Source organism: Juglans microcarpa x Juglans regia, chromosome 6D (genome assembly GCF_004785595.1).
Source record: "Juglans microcarpa x Juglans regia isolate MS1-56 chromosome 6D, Jm3101_v1.0, whole genome shotgun sequence".
NCBI classification, from domain to species: domain Eukaryota; kingdom Viridiplantae; phylum Streptophyta; class Magnoliopsida; order Fagales; family Juglandaceae; genus Juglans; species Juglans microcarpa x Juglans regia.
The window spans coordinates 7,101,910-7,120,773 of record NC_054604.1 but is presented as its reverse complement, the minus strand read 5'-3'; the positions used below and the strand labels follow the sequence as shown (position 1 = coordinate 7,120,773).

The following is an 18,864-nucleotide window of genomic DNA, read 5'->3' as shown; positions in this document are numbered from 1 at the left end:
GAGATCGTGTGCCAAACTTTTCCCCTGACGTTGAAAGGTGCAGCGAGAGGGTGGTTCAGGTCAATACCCCTGGGGTCCATCGACAGGCTCGGAGAGCTGATGCGCCTATTCCGAACACAATTTATGGAGACCAGAGACGATCAGCAATGTACCTCTTGACTATTAAGCATTGCGACGACGATGAGAATCTAAAAGCATACATGTCCCGGTTCAACAGAGAACGGATGACGACGAATGATCAGGATGAGAAAATCACCTTGGCTACCCTACTAGGAGGCATTTGGCCGAGAAATCCGTTCATAGAAGAGTTGGCGCGAAAAACCCCCACGACACAGTAGGAGTTCATGGAATGCGCATAAAGCTTCATCAACACGGAAGACACAATGCTAGCCCTAAGGACCCTAGAAAAACTGAGTTAGAGCAAGCCAACAAGAACGAAAGTAGGTCGGCAAAAGGGAAGGCCATGAAAGGTTCAAGAATGACTCACAGGATGCTAGGCGAGGAGGCAACGGGTTGGCCCTGGCGTATGGCGAGAAATGCACACACACCAGCCTAGCCATGTTGGAGGAACATGCACCTGTCTCGAAAGAAACTGCTCAACAGGGCAAAGAGACCAATGGTACTGCACGTACCACAAGACTGACAGACACCGAACTGAAGATTGCTACACCTTGAAACAAAGGGTGGAGGAACTAGAACATTTGCTGGCCTAAAACCCCACAAGGGACTGACGTCCCGTGTACCGGGGAAACGAACACTCGAGGCAACGACTAAGTGAAGTCCCAAAAGGCACAGAACCGAGAGAGAGGTGCCTCAAAACACACCATGTTAGGCCCCTTCCCGACCATGAAGTCCCCTGGGCAAAATTTGTACCATAGTGGGAGAATATGAGGGTGGTGGCCCAATGCCACTCAAAGGGTTCTCCAGGGATATAGTCTAGCTGGTTGGTGCAATCACCTTGTCGATTTTGGCCGAGAAGAACCTCCATAACCATGATAGATTTGTTGGTGGTGAAGGCTTCGTTGACGGCCCACGTTGAACAACCTAAAGGTGATCACATCGACTTATCACTTGATGATGAACTTGCCCACCTGGTCTGGAATCGGTGAAGTTAAGGGTGAGAAAGTACCTGCTCTGGAGTTCTATGCCCAGGAACTGAGAGGTGGGGCAGGAGGTGTTGACGCTTGTGGAAATGACTGGCACTGCGAGGCCTCCACCGTTGCCCAGTCTGGACGACCGAGATGAGCAGACCCTTCAGGCAAAACCAAATGAACCCTTGGAGTTAGTTCTCGTGGATTCTGCGAGGCTGGAGAACACAGTACAAATTGGGATCAAAATGAGACCCGAGATGAGACAATCTATGAAGCAACTCCTAGTTGAACACCGAGACGTGTTCGCCTGGAGCCATGAGGAGATGCCAGGATCGACAACGTTGTCATTGAGCACCACCTGTGTGTGGACCCTGAGGCTAAAAAATTCCTACAGATGCGTGGGAGCATTAGTGCCAAGAAGTATATCGCCATAGCCGAGGAAGTTTATCACCTCCTGGCGGTGGGGTTTATTCGGGAAGCACACTGCCCCAAGTGGTTGTCTAATGTCGTGTTGATGAAGAAACCGAATTGCAAGTGGAGAGCTTGAACAAGGCCTGCCTAAAGGACAGCTTCTCGCTACCCCACATTGATTTAATTGTTGATTCTATTGTGGGCCATCAACTGCTCAGCTTCATGGGCACCTATTTGAGATACAACCAAATCCAAATGAGTCAGGACGATGAAGAAAAGACGGTGTTTATCACCGACCTAGGACTCTATTTTTATAGAGCTATGCCCTTCGGGCTGAACAATGTGGGGGCAACTTACCAATGATTGGTCAGCCAGATGTTCAAAAATAAATAGGCTGCAACATGGAGGTATACGTGGACAACTTGCTAGTCAAGAGGAAAGAGCCCATGTGACACTTAGCTGTTTTGCAAGAGATTTTCGTGATCGTCCAACAATACAAGATAAAGCTCAACTCGTCAAAATGTGCTTTTGGAGCAGGGAATTGAAGCCAACCTTGAAAAGGTTGCGGCGATAATGAACATGCCTCCTCCTCGGAACATCAACGAGGTGTCAGTGTCGCTGCATGCTATGTCAACGACCTAATTCGTGAAAAAGAGGGACGATAGTAGCCTGTTTACTACACTAGTCATGCGTTCATAGGAGTTAAGGCGAGATACCCACGGATGGACATGATAGATTTCGCCTTGGTAATCACTGCCAAGCTGCTAAGGCCCTATTTCCAGGCTCACCCCATGAAAGTACTCATAGACACCCCTCTCAAGAAGGTCCTGCAGAGACTAGACACCTTGGGCTGCCTACTGAACATGGCCTTCAAATTGATCGAGTTTAACATTGAATATCTCCCTCGCAATGCGAAAAAAAGACAGGTGTTGGCAAACTTCGTGGCCAAGTTCACAAGCTTCCCAAAAGAGTACCAATAGCACCCATAGGAAAGCCCTGGCAAGTCTACGTAGATGGCTCATCCTGCTGGACTGGCAGGGGCGTGCAGGTGCACATTATCACGGGGGCTGGCGAAGAACACAATTATGCGATCAAGCTCGCCTTTAAGGAGAGCAATAATGAAGTCGAGTACGAAACTTCGCTAGTTAGACTGGCGACGACTAGAGCATTGGGAGCAATGGAAGTGGAAGTTAGGGCAGACTCCCAAGTAGTCATCAACCAAGTGCGGGACGAGTTCACCACAAAAGGTGAAAAGCTGAAGCAGTACCTTCAGTTGGTGGGAGAGGAGCGTGATTTTTTCGCTACTTCCACATTCAACAGATATTCTCGAAGAGAACCAGGAGGCAGACAAGCTGGCACGAACATCCTCAGGACAAGAAGACTCGTGCCTACAAAAAAAAAAAAAAGAGTAACTAACACAGTGGACTTCCCAGCCATAGGAATAGAAGTCTCGGTCATCAACCCTAAAAGACTAGAGTAGGCATTGGATATAATGAAATACCTCGACACCAACGAGTTACCAAGTGATAAGGGGGAAGCACGAAACGTCAAGAACAGGGCAACAAGCTTCACGGTGACAGACAGAGTCCTATACAAAAGAGGCTTCTCAGAACCACTCCTAAGATGTGTCTCGTAGGATGAGGCCTAGTACATACTGGCTGAGGTACACGAGGGGATCTGCGGTAACCACTCAAGAGGCAAAGCGCAAGCTGCGAAGGTGATGAGGGCTGGGTACTATTGGCCCCATGGCCACAGAGACACCGAGGATTTTTTAAGAAGATGTTCAAAGTGCCAGACTCACACGTCGGTCCCACATTGTCCACTAGAAGAGCTAACATCAATCATGTCCCCGTAGCCATTCGAGCAGTGGGGGTTGGATCTAGCCGGGCCACTTCCTCCAGGCAAAAGGGGGGAGTAAAGTTTGTAGTTGTCGTAGTGGATTACTTTATTAAATGGGTAGAAGCGGAAGCTCTGGTAACGATCACCATTGCAGCCATCACAAGGTTCCTGTAGAAATCTGTGGTCTACTACTTCAACATCCCCCAAAGCATCATATCAAACAACTCCTGGCACTTTAACTCCTCCCACTACTGAGCATGGTGTACAGAACTCAGGATTAAGTTCATATACTCTTCCTCGAGCCATTTGCAATCCAGCAGACAAGTCGGGACCAACAACAAAACCCTTATGGGAATTCTAAAGAAAAAGCTAACGGACTAGAAGGGAAGGTGGGCCGAAGAACTACCAGGAGTCCTGTGGCCATACCTAACGAAAGTCAAAACTCCAATGAGAGAAGCGTCATTTACCTTAACATATGATAGCAAGGCAGTTAAACCAGTAGAGATAGGAATGTTGTCCTACCAAGTGCAACACTTCAACCGAAATGCCAATGACAAAAGGCTGAGAGAACAATTGGATCTATTAGAGGAGAGAAGGCAGAAAGACGAGGTCAGATGGCAAGCAACAAGAGGAGAGTTGAGTGGTACTTCTACATGCATTGGGCTCAGATCCTTCAAGGAAGGCGACTTAGTGTTGAAACAAACCGGAATCACGACGCAAGAAAAAGGGAAGCTGGGACTGCGATGGGGATGACCGTTCGTAGTAAAGGTCAGCAATCGACTGTGGTTATACTGCATGAAGGATGACAAAGGGAAGGAGCCTCCCCACCCATGGAATGCCGAGCATATCTGAATAAGTATTTCCCCTAAGATTGTGATTCACCAATGTTTATGTACAAGTCGAATTGTGGAAATGAATATGTATTTCTTTCGAGTCATCTCCTTAAACCAAACAAAACATCAAGTCGAGTCCCATGACTCGCCACGAAGTTAGGAATGGGCACAAGTCCCTTGACTTGCCTAGACAATCAGTCGGACACAAGTTACTCGACTTGCTAACTTTTGTGCCACCAAACTGAGTTATTTGACTTGCCACGAAGTTAGGGTCGGACATAAATCCCTTAACTTGCCCAGATAGCTAGTCGGACACAAGTCCATTGACTTGCCGACCTTCATGCCACCAAGTCGATTCCATTGACTCGCCACGAAATTAGGGTAGGGAACAAGTCCCTTGACTTGCCCAAACGGCCAGTAGGACACAAGTCCCTTGACTTGTCGACCTTCATGCCATCAAGCCAAGTCATTTGACTCGCCATGAAGTTAGGGCAGGGCACAAGTCCCTTGACTTGCCCAGACAGTGAGTTGAAGACAAGTCTCTTGACTTGCCGACCTTCCTACCGTCAAGCTGAGTCCCTAGACTCGCCACGAAGTTAGGGCTGGGCACAAGTCCCATAACTTGCTTAGATGGCCAGTCGGACACAAATCCCTTAACTTGCTAACCTTCGTGCCACCAAGTTGAGTCCCTTAACTCGACACGAAATTAGGGCAAGACATAAGTCCCTTGACCTACCCAGACAGCTAGTCGGACACAAGTTCCTTAATTTTCCAACTTTAGTGCCACCAAGCCAAATCCTTTGATTCGCCATAAAGTTAGGGTTGGGTACAAGTCTCTTTACTTGCCCAAATGGCCAGTTGGACACAAGTCCCTTAACTTTCCGATGTTTATGTCATCAAGCCAAGTCCTTTGGCTCGCCACGAAGTTAGGACAGAGCACAAGTCCTTTGACTTGCCCAAACAGCCAGTCGAACTTAACTTGCTGACCTTCGTGTCACCAAGCCGAGTTCCTTAACTCGTCACAAAGTTAGGGCTGGGCACAAGTCCCTTAACTTGCCTAGATGGCCAATCAAACACAAATCCCTTGACTTGCAGACCTTCATGCCACCAAGCCGAGTCTCTTGAATCTCCAAGAATTTAGGGTCGAGCACAAGTCCCTTGACTTGCCCAAATAGTCAGTCGGACACAAGTCCCTTGACTTTCTGACCTTCGTGCCACCAAGCTGAATCTCTTGACTCGCCACGAAATTAGGGCCGGGCACAAGTCCCTCTACTTGCCCAAACTGCCAATCGGACACAAGTCCCTTGACTTGCCAATCTTCATGCCATCAAACCGAGTCTCTTGACTCGCCGCGAAGTTAGGGTCGTGCACAGGTCCATTGACTTGCCCAGACGGCCAGTTGAACTTGATTTGCCGGCCTTCGTATCACCAAAATGAGTCACTTGACCCGCCACAAAGATTGGTCGAGCACAAGTCCGTCAACTAACCCTCACATCGCAGTGGGGTTTGTATCGGGCACAAGTCACATGACTTCACGGCCCTTGTGTTCATAAAGCCAAAGCTTTGTAACTCACCACTTCTCGTGTTAATGATTAACGCCCACAAAGGAACCAAACCGACAGTCAAAGCCAAAGCAAAGAGAAATACCCAAAAGGAAAAGAGAAGGAAAAATCTGGCGAGGTTCATATTACTTGCAAAGGAAAAATGTACAAATATTACAAAAAAAAAAAAAAGAATTAAAAAAGTTAGCCAAACTAAGAACGGGGGAAAGGATCGCCAAAGGCATCGGTCACCAAGTCTTTGCCCAGGTTCTTGGCAAAGCAAAATGCCTGAGTCGAGTTCGAGAAAGGCAAGGTCAAGGGCCCTCAAGTTAGTCCTCGAGTTCTACTACAGTTGATCCTTCAGCCTTTCAAGGCCCTCCTTGTAGCCATAGCCCTAGGCTAAATCCTGGACATCCATAACTTTCCTCAACTAGGAGGAACTGTCTTCCTAGGACGTGTGGGCCAACTCCCAACTGGACTCCTGGGTTGGATTGCAGGTCATGGTATCCGATCGCATCCCGCACCGAACTCAACTCGGACTCCATGGCCTGGATCTAGGCGCGTTTCCTTATGGCCTCTCTCCCCTTCGAGCTGATCCAACAAGTTTCAAAACTAGTCCCTCTCCTCCTCCAAGAGCTTGGCCTCTAGGCAAGAATGTGCCGCCTCGTCCTGTGGCTTGGCTACGTCGTCAGTGAGGAAGGCCACATCCTGGTGAAGTTTTGCCACCTTGAGCTTCTAATACTTACGGCTGGCCTATAGCTCAACCATATCCTCTGCCACTATGTTTATTTCATAGGTTGCCTCCTCCGCCTCTTGTCTTGCCTTACGGGGCCTCCAGGCGAGCAAGGAGGACAAGATATTTGAGTATCCGAACTTCTTTCTCGAGCTCTCCTCTCTCATTCAAGAGCAAGGCGGTCAACTGATCGGCTCCCTAGGAAGCACACAAAATTCGTAAATCAAAAAACAGAAAGAAAACCAAGGAAAATTGGGCTAGATACATGCAAATACCTGTAAGAACAATCCTCTCAGTTTCTTGGCATCTTGGTCGATGGCCCCGACTTGTGCAGCATCAAAATTGAGACCCGTTTACCAAGGATGACCACCACCGGAAGACATAGATTGCCAAACCCCACCCAACTACCAAGAAGGGTTGGGTACCCATGGAGGGAACACCTAGGAAGGGCCGACACCACTAGAACCACCCACTGCGGCCTGCCCTCCACCTGAAGCAGGTCTGGGCTTTGACGCCTCCTCGAACGCCCTTAGGGGCACATCCCTTGCAACTTCCACCTATGGGTTCATTACCCTCTGGTTGATGCTCCCAACCTCGGGAGTTGTTCTCTCCCTAGAGGGAGGTTCTGACGACTAGCCAGCCCCCTCACCCTCGGATCACAAGTCTCACCGAGGGTTTCCTATGTGACAGGGGATTCATGCACCATCTCTAGCTCGAGCGTGACATTCTCCCCCACCCCCAAGGCCCCAGCTTTGTCAATATGGGAGGCCTCGAGTGTGATCTCCTCTAGAGTGAGGAATGAGGCAATCTTGGGCTTGACTGAAGGGCGAGGAAGGAATGGAAACCCGGTCATCGCTGAGCTCCACCACAAATGGATGACCCGACCTGTCTTTGTTAAGGATAGGGCTCCCAACTGTCATGGTGGAAGTTGTGATGACACGGACATCGGCTTGAAACTAGAAAGGAATCGACCGGGATGGCATGGCAACATCTCCATATGGCATCTCCGGCATAAGAGCCCTTCTCGGGGCAAGGTTGAGGACGGCCTTGAAGAAAGCCATCTGAACGCCAGCCTCATCGTCATCTGGCGCCTCCCCGTAAAAAGTTGGCGGGGTAGGAACTGGGGTGGTTGCTTGAGCTGCTGAAACTTGAACGATAGGCAGGATGGGAACAGATTGGGCCACAACTTGGCCAAAGGAAAAGCTCAATGCGATCCCATGACTTGACGCCTTCAACCGTGGGACTAGGATTTCATGCCAAGAAGCCTCCTTCTCGACCCTCGAAGACACCCCAATAGTATCATGGGGTACACCTAGCCTCCTCCCCCGCCACCAACTACAGAGGGACTATAAGGTCTTTTGTGTCCCTAGGAAGCAGGAGACTCCCTCAGAAAACGCCAGCCCAAAACATAGGATCGGTTTAGCACATAATGATGGTAGGAAATGTTCGCATCGGTCAAGACTATGCCTGTCATAGAGTCATCGGGATGGTCCTTAACCTAGCCAGGACGGTCGTCAACTTGGCCACCTCTCGCTCAAACAGAGCGATGGATATTGTCTTGTCGTCTGGGACACCTGCCCAAATAACCTGAATTGGAAATTTCTGGTGAATGGCTTCCCCCTCAGGATACTCCTAGCCCGAGCCCGACATAAAGAAAAGGCGCTTGGTTTAGTCTTTGATGTGGGAATAGCAATTCTCCAGGCCCGTGATCCGCTTCCAGCCACACTCCTTGAAGTTGGACAAATTACCTTTGAGGCGGAATACCCTGTAAACAAAGAGGAATTCCCTAGCAGTGAGGTCAGATACTCCTCAACCCTAGTGTCGAGCACCATGCGATAAATCATGCAACTCAAGACCAGAAGCTGCCAGGCATTTGGGTGGAGTTGGGTGGAAGCCAAACAAAGGTAGTCCAAAACATCACGAATGGGGCGATAGAATGGTAATAGTTGTAGCCCGTTCACAAACATCAAGGGGAAAAGAGCCACCTTGGTTGCTAAATTATCGGCGTCGATAGCCCGTTGCATAGCGGCCTGGGACCTCCAAAACTACCGAATCGGGAATGTCAAACATCCCCCTTAGTGCGCGGAGGTCAGTGGGAGAGGCCATCAACTCCCAACTCTAACCCTTAGAGAACGACTTCTCTCTAGCCGCAGGTCACGTTGCACCTTTAGGGTCACCAAAGGTCCTCTAGGGACTCACAAAGTGGTCCTTCTTGGTATGCCAGGGTGAAGGGTATTCTTGGGAGCCATCTAAGGTGAGTAAAAGACGGACGCTAAAGACGGCCGATGGTGAAGAAGGACGAAACTCAAGGAGGAGGTCAGGGAGAGCAAGAGCACACAAGGAAGAAGCGCACAAAGAAGAAACAGTGGCGGAAGTGACAACGATGAGGGGACTGGGTTTAGATAGAGGCATGCATCGGTTGGGCTTCCCAACCCAGGGAAGTGACAAGCGCTACAAAAGAGGAAATGTCAGGAGCAAATCCTGAGATCCTCGCTATGCGTAATGATGGGGGAGATAAACCGTCGCGCACGCCCTGGGCACAAAAGATAAAGAATTGCACAAGTGGAGGACACAGGCCAATCCATAACCAAGTAGAAGACAAACCCCCCTCATGCGTGGCAACAATAACTGATAACGTGGGCATAACCAGCTATAATGACCAAGCGATTCATGTCGACCATGAAAAACAACTTTGAGTTCTCATCGCACATGCACGGTGGGAGTTCGTGAGGTACTGATAGGGGAGTTTATTTCCCTCCTTGGGCCGCATGGGGTTTATCCCCGTCAGGGCCTAAGTCGCCCAATGGATAGTCCCAACGCAAAAGCAACGAAGGAATGAGGGTCAGACCGGGCCTGAGAAGACCCATCAAGTCAGATATGGTGACTAGTCACATCACCTGCCTGAGCCACAACCCACATTGCCGAACAATGGGCACCCCACATTAAATGGCTAGAGGAACCAGCATGCAAGGTCAGAGTCGGAAGTCCACTCACTCTTGTAACCACAATAGTGTGCGCACATCCCTCTCACCTGCAACAAGGGATAAACAGAGAAAGATAAAGTGACCCACGTATAGGTGACGGCTTACATGACAGAGGAGGACCCTACCACTAGTATAGTGGTCAGTATGCCCTTGCACTACCTTCTAGTAGGGGTGGGCCAAAACTCTAGTGACTTCGACTTCGGCCCGACATCCGCTCCGATTCCGACTCCGTCGGAGTTGAAAAAGTCTGAGTTAGAGTTAGAGAGTAAAAATAGTCGGAGTTGAAGTTGGAGTTTGGAGTTGAACAATACTTCGGACTGCTGACTCCGACTCCGATAGATATATAATACATTTAATATTATAAAATGAATAGAAGTTGCTCCATTGGCCTAATGGTTATTGGCCCTTTTATTCAACTCCATTACTGGAGTTCGAGCCCCCCACTCCCCAACGAGAAAAACTTTTTATTTTAGAGGCCTTTTAATTAAACTGCATCATAAGACACCCCCCCCCCCCAAATGTACTTACTCATCCCCAATTTATTTTCCCCAAACGGTCAGACCCCACGAGACCTCTTTCTCTGTATCTCACTTCTTCCTCTGGTCTTAGACTCTCACGCCATTCTTCACTTCTTCTTCAAATTAGTGCTGTCGTTTGTTTCAGTTTGACGAGGAGCACCACTTCGAGTTCGAGGCCAAGCCTTGCGAAGTTTTATTTTTTCTAACATTTCGATCCTTTCTCTCTCTTTCTCCCTTTTAATCCATACATTTTTTTCCTTTTATAACATGAGAATCAGATGAGATACATTTTCTATTCCTACCTAAGATTTTTTTTTTGCATGATTTTTGAATCTGGAAGTAAACTATAAACACTAAATCCTGTGAGCTGCTCCGAGCTTTGACCACCGATCGGAGTCGAACTCCGACTCCCTTCGGAGTTGGAGTCGGAGCACATTTTGGCCTCCGACCCCAGTCGAAGTCGGAGGTCGGAAACGACTACTCCGACGCCGTCGGAGTCAGAGCCCAGCCCTACCTGCTAGCAGTGAGTGCGGACCACCACGACCAGGTATATAAGCACGTCTCGAGCTCAGGTAAAGTGATCTGAACACTTTTTCTCCTAGCGCACTCCTCACAAAAAGATTATTCTGACTAGGCATCGGAGGTGTCTACCACCATCCCGAACCCTCATCTTAGTGGATCTTGCAGGTATTTGAGAGGAACTGCAGAGTTGCCCAGGATACGAAACACGATATCAACATCACTCTTTATGAAAAACTGAAGAAAGGAAAAGGTTTTTTCTAAACTAAGGAGATTCAGAATTTGTAAAACAAATAACAAAAAAAAAAAAAAAAAGAAGAAAGAACTAAAAATAATATTACTAGAATTTTATTTTTCTTAAAAAGGAGATAGACTTGTTTTAGAAACTGATGCCCTGATGAGAACATGATAAGCATGGATAATTATCATGATTGCATGAGAAAATGCATGGCGAGACCAGAGCCCCAGGTTGAATGTTGGATCCAACCCTAGCCTAGTCTCTATGCCTCTCTTTCATTGCAAATTGCATATATAGAATGAATGGATTGGTTCAAGATCAATCCATTCTATATATGTATGAAGTCTCCTTGTCAAACTTTGACGAGTCTTTTCCTTTCCTTTTGGTTATCCTTGTATATAGTGTCATATTACAAGGGGATGGAATAATGTAAACTAGCTAGCAAATGCTGTTGATATTGAACCATAACCTATTACACAGAACTGGCCACAGGCCTTATTACAATAAAGATAATATGAAAATACAACCTACGTACGTACCCAGGTTATTGCTGCAACAGAAGCAGAGAATCAAAATCAATTTATAAGGTCAAACTGCAGTAGGATTAAGGGCATTCTGTTTGACATATTTTATAACTAGCACAATCTTTTCATGGGATGGGATTGGCTCTCACCACAGGTATCTCGAGTAGGGTTGTCAACCATGAAAATACCAGTGGAGTCTTCTCTGGGTCCATAAGCTTGAACCCCAGGACTTCTTCCTGAACCCTAGAGGAGCCAAAACAGGTTAAAAGTACAATATCCAGAAGTCCCATATTCTCTTGGTTAATGGATGCAGTGCCCTCTGGAAAGATGTTCATAATTCTCTCTTCCAACAGCTTTAATTTCTCGAACAGTTCCTCGATGGCTTTTTCCTGTGCTTCTCCATCGGATTTTACCACTAAGATCACCCTCGGAAGCAACTGCATATATGGCACAACTTACAAGCGTTAATAATAAATTAAATCCTGTAATTAATAGCCTGAAGGCCTTTGTTCTTTTCTTAAATTGGCCTGAGTTCGTTCATTATCATGTGTTCTGCACCAAGTTGTATGTTCCCAAGCGTTTCTCTTTTTATTTTTAATGAAGAGACAAATTTCAGTTTTTTAAGTTACACATTTAAAAAAACATGTGTTTATCACATGCTTAATAAATTTGGGAGAGGAAAATTCTTGACACAAACTGAAATGCAAAATTCATTGTAAAAAACACCCATGGTCACAAGGTAATGAGCAATCATTATACACCATTTTCTCTTAAATACCTGCTGCTCGAGAAAGCTAGCCCAGAAGCGAACTTGGGCTCTTTTATAGGGATCTTTAGGCAGAAGTGAAGGACCATTTTTCCAGGTTTCGTCAATGTATTCAAGGATGACAATCGACTCTGCAATGGGTTTTCCATTATGAACAAGTACAGGAACTTTCTTGTAAACTGGATTGTATTCGAGCAGAAGTGAGCTTTTGTTCCTCAGATCTTCTTCCACATAGTCGTAGGGAATACCTTTAATTTTAAGGGCCAGTTCCACCCTCTTAGCAAAAGGACTAGCCCAGAATCCATGCAGAATCACTTTGTTTTCCTCTGCCATCTCTCTCTTTCTCTAGTGTCTCTGCTTTGATATCTTGGATATTGAGGTCCAACGCCATGGAAGGTTATTTGTATAAAGACACCTCCCTCCAATTTCTTGCAGAAAAAGAAAACATCTTCCTACGTCATGGATGAAATCATCATCCTGGTCATGAATAGAGCCTGATGGTCATTCAGCAAATATATAGATTATTCACTTGGTCTTAATTAATGCTAATTAAAATGTATTCCTACATTAATACGTCTCTTTTTTTTTTTCATTTTAAGTTAATTTATGGTATTTGAAGGTTCTTGAATTGGTGGCATTATGGTGTAGAACAATAAAAAAAACAAAGTCTACTATGGCGACTGGAGCCATTGAACAAATTCAGATAAAGAAAGAAAGAAGATACCAAAATAGAGATTGAATTAATATCAAAATTATTTTTACCATGATATGAAATATTATTAGTCTCTAATTGAAAAATTCTACTCATCAGCTACTATTCACTCCCACACCCAACACCTACAGCTTTTTTTTTTCCTTTCATAAGGTGTGGGGTAATGAATAGTAACTGATGAAAATAATTTTTCTTTTAATATAAGTATGTCTTAATTGTGTTTCGCTTTGCTTATATCCAATGAAAAGATTACTCCAAACTCGATTTTCCTCGCCCGTATAATCTTTATCTCTCTATTTTCTCAGTTTTGTGTTTTTCAGATCTTGTAAGCATCCTTGTCTAGAGAATGAGTTAATGTTCCTAAATCTTGCATCTTCTTCTTCAACATGTTTATCAAATCTTCTTTATGATGAAATGAAACCAATGTTTGAAAGTGACTCTACATTGACTGAAGAACAATTAAGGAGATGAACTTACGCACGCAATGATGGTAGCCAGGCCCTTCAACGTGAACAACCATGAATTATTAATTCAAACAAAGATTGGTGATAAGCTCATGGACCAAACCATAAACGAGGAAACCTTGCTCAACCTTATTCACAAAATAATTGCAATTAGAGGCCTCGAGGTAATTTTAATTTTCTTTTTGTCCCCCTGCCCATATTAGGATCGTAAGCCTGAAGATGACACTGCATATGTGAGATAGGCTATAGATATAAAGTAGAATAAGGTTTGAACACAAGATCTTTGATCTAATACCATGTAAAATCACTATTTGTCCCAAAAATTTAAGTTAATAAGAAAAAATAGGTTTTATCAATTAATATTATATCTTAACAATAACCTCCTTTGTTGATGATATTACATCACCTTTGCCCACTTTCCTACACCCACCCACTTACTAAATAAACAACCTTCATTAAATTGACTTTGGCATTGTGATTAAAATACTTTCCTATTGATTATAGTTTTCAAGTATATGTTTTATGCCCTAACTTTGATAATTGTTTTATGCCCTAACTTTGATAATTGTTTTGCATTTTTTCGTATTGTTATAGAGAACTATTACAGACACAAAAAGGATTACACAAAAGTAAACCCACAAACTGATGTGGTTTTATAACATCCGTTAAATATATTTTACAATAAAAATAACTTTACAATCTGACACACCACATCAACCCACGTTAGTTTGTGAGTTTACTTTTGTATAATCTTTTTGTGACTTAAGTATTTTTCATTTCTATAGCATAAGTTGCAACACAAGTAGTGTCATATAACCATTTACATTAATCTTATCGAACCATTAATTTCTAGGTTGGGTTTCCGTATTTTAAAATATTCTTCAAAGACAACTTTCAACTTTAATCTAAATATCTTTTGAACAAAAAACAAAAAATAAAAAATAAAAAGTTTTCAATTTCTCAAGAAAAAAAATCATATATAATTGCCTAAGTTTACATAAAGAAAAACACAAAAAAAAAAAAAAAAAAAAAAAAAAAAAAAAAAAAAAAAAAAAACAACAACAACAACAACAATACTTTTACAAGAACTCCAAATAGTAGATTTATAATTCTTCTTATTAGCCACTATTTACTGCACACACTACTAGCATAATGGCTGATTCATAGCAAAATCCTTTCGCTAACCAAACACGAACTTGCAGAAGAGAAGGAAATTTGCCGATGTCTTTCCACCCATTGGTGCTTAGGTCATCTCCCTCCAAATAAATCACTTGAAATATAAATCTCAGACTTTTAACCAAAACCAAAAGAGTCCAGGCTTTTTGTATTATTAAATGAAATATCAAATTAATTTTTTTTTAAAGTAAGAGAACCTTATTAAAATGCGCAAAGGTGCTATCCAGGTCCACCGGCCGGGGAGAACTTGGAATATCCATTACTAAGTTTTCGAAAAGCTGGAAGATTGTAAGGTTCACGGTTTTTAGCTTACACTCTGAATTTGCATTATTGTCTTCACCGTTTTAGCTTTACCGATCGCTGGCTCCAGAGATGGTAATGTTGCATCCTGAATATTTCAAAAGGTCCCCTTCATATTCTATCAGGCATGATGCCAACATATTCTGGATTTAATACCTGGAACAATGGCGATCATAACTATATCACAAAATCTACAGGTATGAATCACACCACTGAAATAAAAATAAGATGAAGCTAAGCCAGAAAAAGCACCAACAAGATTCATTACTCACCCTTTCACCGCAGAGTCAACTTGATAGTCAATTCACGATTGAATTTCCGACTAGCCGAGTTTCAACAGCAATATCCTTTTTCCTGCATCTAACAGATTAAGACCAGATATTAAAAGCAAAAAATAAGGCTAAAAAAGAGTAGCAAGCCTGCAATTTTTTTTCCAGTTGAGCAGAACCAGAAAAGTAACCCAGAAAACTTTAAAGATAATCTACCAAAGTGCATTAAGCAATTCAGTCCATTCATATTTTCATTTCAATTTAAGAAAATAAAATATCTGAACATGCAAGATCAACGTATAGTAAGTCTGGCAAGTTCACGGCTGTTTTATCCCCTGATTACATGGGGCAATTGTTTAGTTGTAACCAGTGAGAGAAGCAAGCCTGCAAATTTTTTTTCCAGTTGAGCATAACCAGAAAAGTAACCCAGAAAACTTTAAAGATAATCTAACAAAGAGCATTGAGCAGTTCAGTCCATTCATATTTTCATTTCAATTTAAGAAAATAAAATAACTGAACATGCAAGATCAACATGCAGTAAGTCTGGCAAATTCACGGCTGTTTTATCTCCTGATTACATGGGGCAATTGTTTAGTTGTAACCAGTGGCAGCAACACAATTATAACATATGGGATCCATAATGGGTCCTTAAGGGCAAAGGGTAGGATTGAGTCAAAAGCACAAAAGACCATTAGCCGGGTTTGATCCTGCCATTTGTCCTAGGAGGGGCACTCTGGATAATCCTATCCTCTAGCGTAGCAGCCATTCTCAAGATTCAAACAACTGCCAGCTAGAGCTTTTAGCAATAGAGTAATTTTGGGATATTCCTTCTTAAACTACATGGCTATGGAGTGCCTTTGACAAGGGATGGCAACTAATTTAAAGCTTTGATACATATCGAATATATGTATCAAGTGGATAAGTACCACCCTTAATCTAAGTTAAGAGGTAAGAAATTATAAAGTAGATAAGTACCGAGTGTGCTGCAGTACTCTTCCAGATGCCACTGGAGAGCCCTCTCTCGCAGCTTTTGAAATCAGTATATTGGTCCATCAACATTTAAAGAACTCATTCTCAAGTCAGGAGAAGGTTTAGTTTGAAGCTTCTTAAGTACTTTTTTATCCCTGATGCCATCATATAGAACTTCGTATGCATAATAAGTTATATGACTTTTCTTCAACAAATCTTCTACAACAATCTTTGGGCTGCCACCTCCCTTTTATCAGCCTGAAAAATTGTATTTACAACCTCAGGTACAATGCCTTTCTGCACCATAAGGTGGATGATACCAACTGCCTCACAAACTCTGTGCTCCACAGCAAGACAATTCAGTACCCGTCCTAATGTCTTCAGTGATGGAATAAATCGCTTCTCGACCTTTTCCAAGAGAAAATTGTACCCAGAATCAATGTTCCCCGTTTTGCAGAAGCCATCAATAAGAACACGATAAGTATAACAATCTGGGGCACAGCCATGGTCACCCATCTCATAGAAAAGCTTTTCTGCTGTATTAACTTTGAGCTTTTCAGCAAAAGCATTGATCAGTATATTGTATGTTGCTGTTGTATGGGAAACTTTATATTTTTGTTCCATCATTTGAAATAACTCGTAAGCTCCATCCAAATCACCAGTAGAACAAAACCCATTAAGCAACGTTGCAAAACTAACAATATCTGGAGTAAAACCTTTGTTCTTTATTTCCTCAAGTAAGGTGAAAGCTTCACTTACTTTTCGAGCTTTGCACAGGCTCTCTACAACTATGTTATATGTAATTATGTTAGGGACACACCCTTTCTCTATCATTGCATGGAAAGTATCCATCACATCTCTAGACTTTGCAGCTTTGCAAAGTCCGTTCAACACAGTATTATATGTGATCACATCAGGAGTAACACCCTCACTCCACATTCTATTTACTATCTCAAGTGCATCATCCAACTTCATCTGTTTGCTGCAACCATCAATCAAAGTATTAAAGGTAAATATGTCAGGAACGTAGCCTTTAGCAATAGCATCATTCATAAGATTCAAGGCATCTAAGACACACCCCATCTTGCACAACCCATTGATAACTAAGTTGTAAGTCCATATATTGGGTTTGCAACCATTTTCTGACATCTCATTCATCAGTTGCAAGGCTTGCAAAATTAGTCCATGCTGAGACAACCCTTTGACTAAGGTATTGTAGAGAACAATACTAGGTTTCAATCCTTTATCCAATGCCTCATTAAATACAGCATTGGCACGGTCTATATCACCATCATGGAAAAATCCATTGATTAGTGAGCAATAAGTAAATTCATCAGGCACAAACCCTTGAAAATTGCATCACTAAGAACCTCATCTGCATTTCGTATCATACCCAGTTTGCAATATCCATCGATAATAGTATTGTAGGTAAATCCATCAGGCTGCAACCCACCATTCACCATTTTATGCAGGTAAAACTCAGCTTCCACAACCCTACGGTATTTACACAACCCGCAGATCAAAGTGTTATACGTGACAACATCAGGAGTCAGACCTTCACTCGTCACACCATCCAATGATCTGGCAGCCTCATGAAGCGCACCTTTCTTGCAGAGCCCCTGAATGAATATATTGAGTGTAAACAAATTTGGCACAACTCCCCTTTTGAGTACCTTGTTGAGAAGCATCTCACTTTCTTGGACATCCCCCTTCTTGCAAAGAATATGAACAAGCTTGTTAAATGCGGTGATGTCAGGATAAATACCATGCCTGAGCATCCGTAAAAACAATTCATATGCCTCAACTTGACAATTCTGTTCATAGAACCCACCAATCACCGTACAATATGCAATTGCATTTAACTCGCATCCCTGAGAAGCCATATTATCTAGAAGCCTCAGTGCAGCATGAGGCCTACTTGTTCTACAAAAGGACTTTATTCTAATGGTGAAAGTATACACATCTGGAACAATCCCTTTATCTTTCATCCTCAAATACACTTTGTGAGCTTGACTAAAATAACTGTATTCAACAAGTATATTCATGATCGCATTATAAGATTGAACCGAAGGCTCACAGTCATAAAAATCCATCCTTTCAAACACATCAACAGCCTCTTGAACCTTCCCTTTCCTTCCATAATTCTTCATGGCTCCAATATACACACCTTCTAGTAAACTATTATCGGTATTCATCCTCATCTCCGAAAGCATACTCTCCATGGCCTCAAACTCCGCGTGAAATCCAAGCTTCTCAATAATGCATTTATAAGTCAATAATGTGTGCTTGAACCCATTTTCCTTTTTCACCGAATTGAACATTGCAAGTGCTTTAAGGGGATCTTTTTGGTATTTGACAACCGCAGCGACATGTTTAGGGAGTAAAGCAGGACTCATTCCAGAAACACTACACAATGATTTTACGAAGCCACGTAAATACAATAAACCACTACAGAACAAACAGACAACCTAGTTCATATACTAAAAGGCATACAGCGAATTCACTTCTCAAGGGGGAACAAGAATAAGAAATGGGTAGAGAGTGACTCACACGTGATACACCAGATTTGCAGGCACTTGTGAGAGAAAAAAGGAGGAGGGGGGGATTTAAGTTCACTTGTTGTTCACTGACGAAGCACATGGGACGGGGAGAGATAGAGAGAGAATCGAATTCAAGGAGAGAAGCTATTGAGTACGGAAGTAAGAAGGAAAAAAAGTCTCAGCTGTTAATTGAAGCCTGAAGGGGGAAAGAAGAGGAGGAGGGGGGGAGAAAAATTTTAGAAGATGTTGGGAATTATTCCGAAGATTATATGTTTGGAAAGTGTGACGTGGCACAAAATTTTCATCTCATTTTATTATTAATTTTATTTTTAAAATTTTATATAAAATATAATAAATAATAAATTTTTTAAATTTTAAATCAATCTTTTTAAATTTTTAAATAATAATAATATTAAAAAATAATATTTTAAACTTTC

General features: G+C 43.2%; 1 protein-coding gene across 1 annotated transcript; it reads right to left on the bottom strand.

Moving 5' to 3' along the window:
- Positions 1 to 12,328: 12,328 nt before the first annotated feature.
- On the bottom strand, positions 12,329 to 18,430 carry LOC121234958 (putative pentatricopeptide repeat-containing protein At1g74580). The gene is given in 5 exon segments (XM_041131116.1): positions 12,329 to 12,491; positions 14,922 to 15,009; positions 15,894 to 16,124; positions 16,127 to 17,236; positions 17,239 to 18,430. Coding segments are annotated over 3 exon segments (2,325 nt in total). The 5' UTR covers positions 18,284 to 18,430; the 3' UTR covers positions 12,329 to 12,491; positions 14,922 to 15,009; positions 15,894 to 15,954.
- Positions 18,431 to 18,864: the final 434 nt, after the last annotated feature.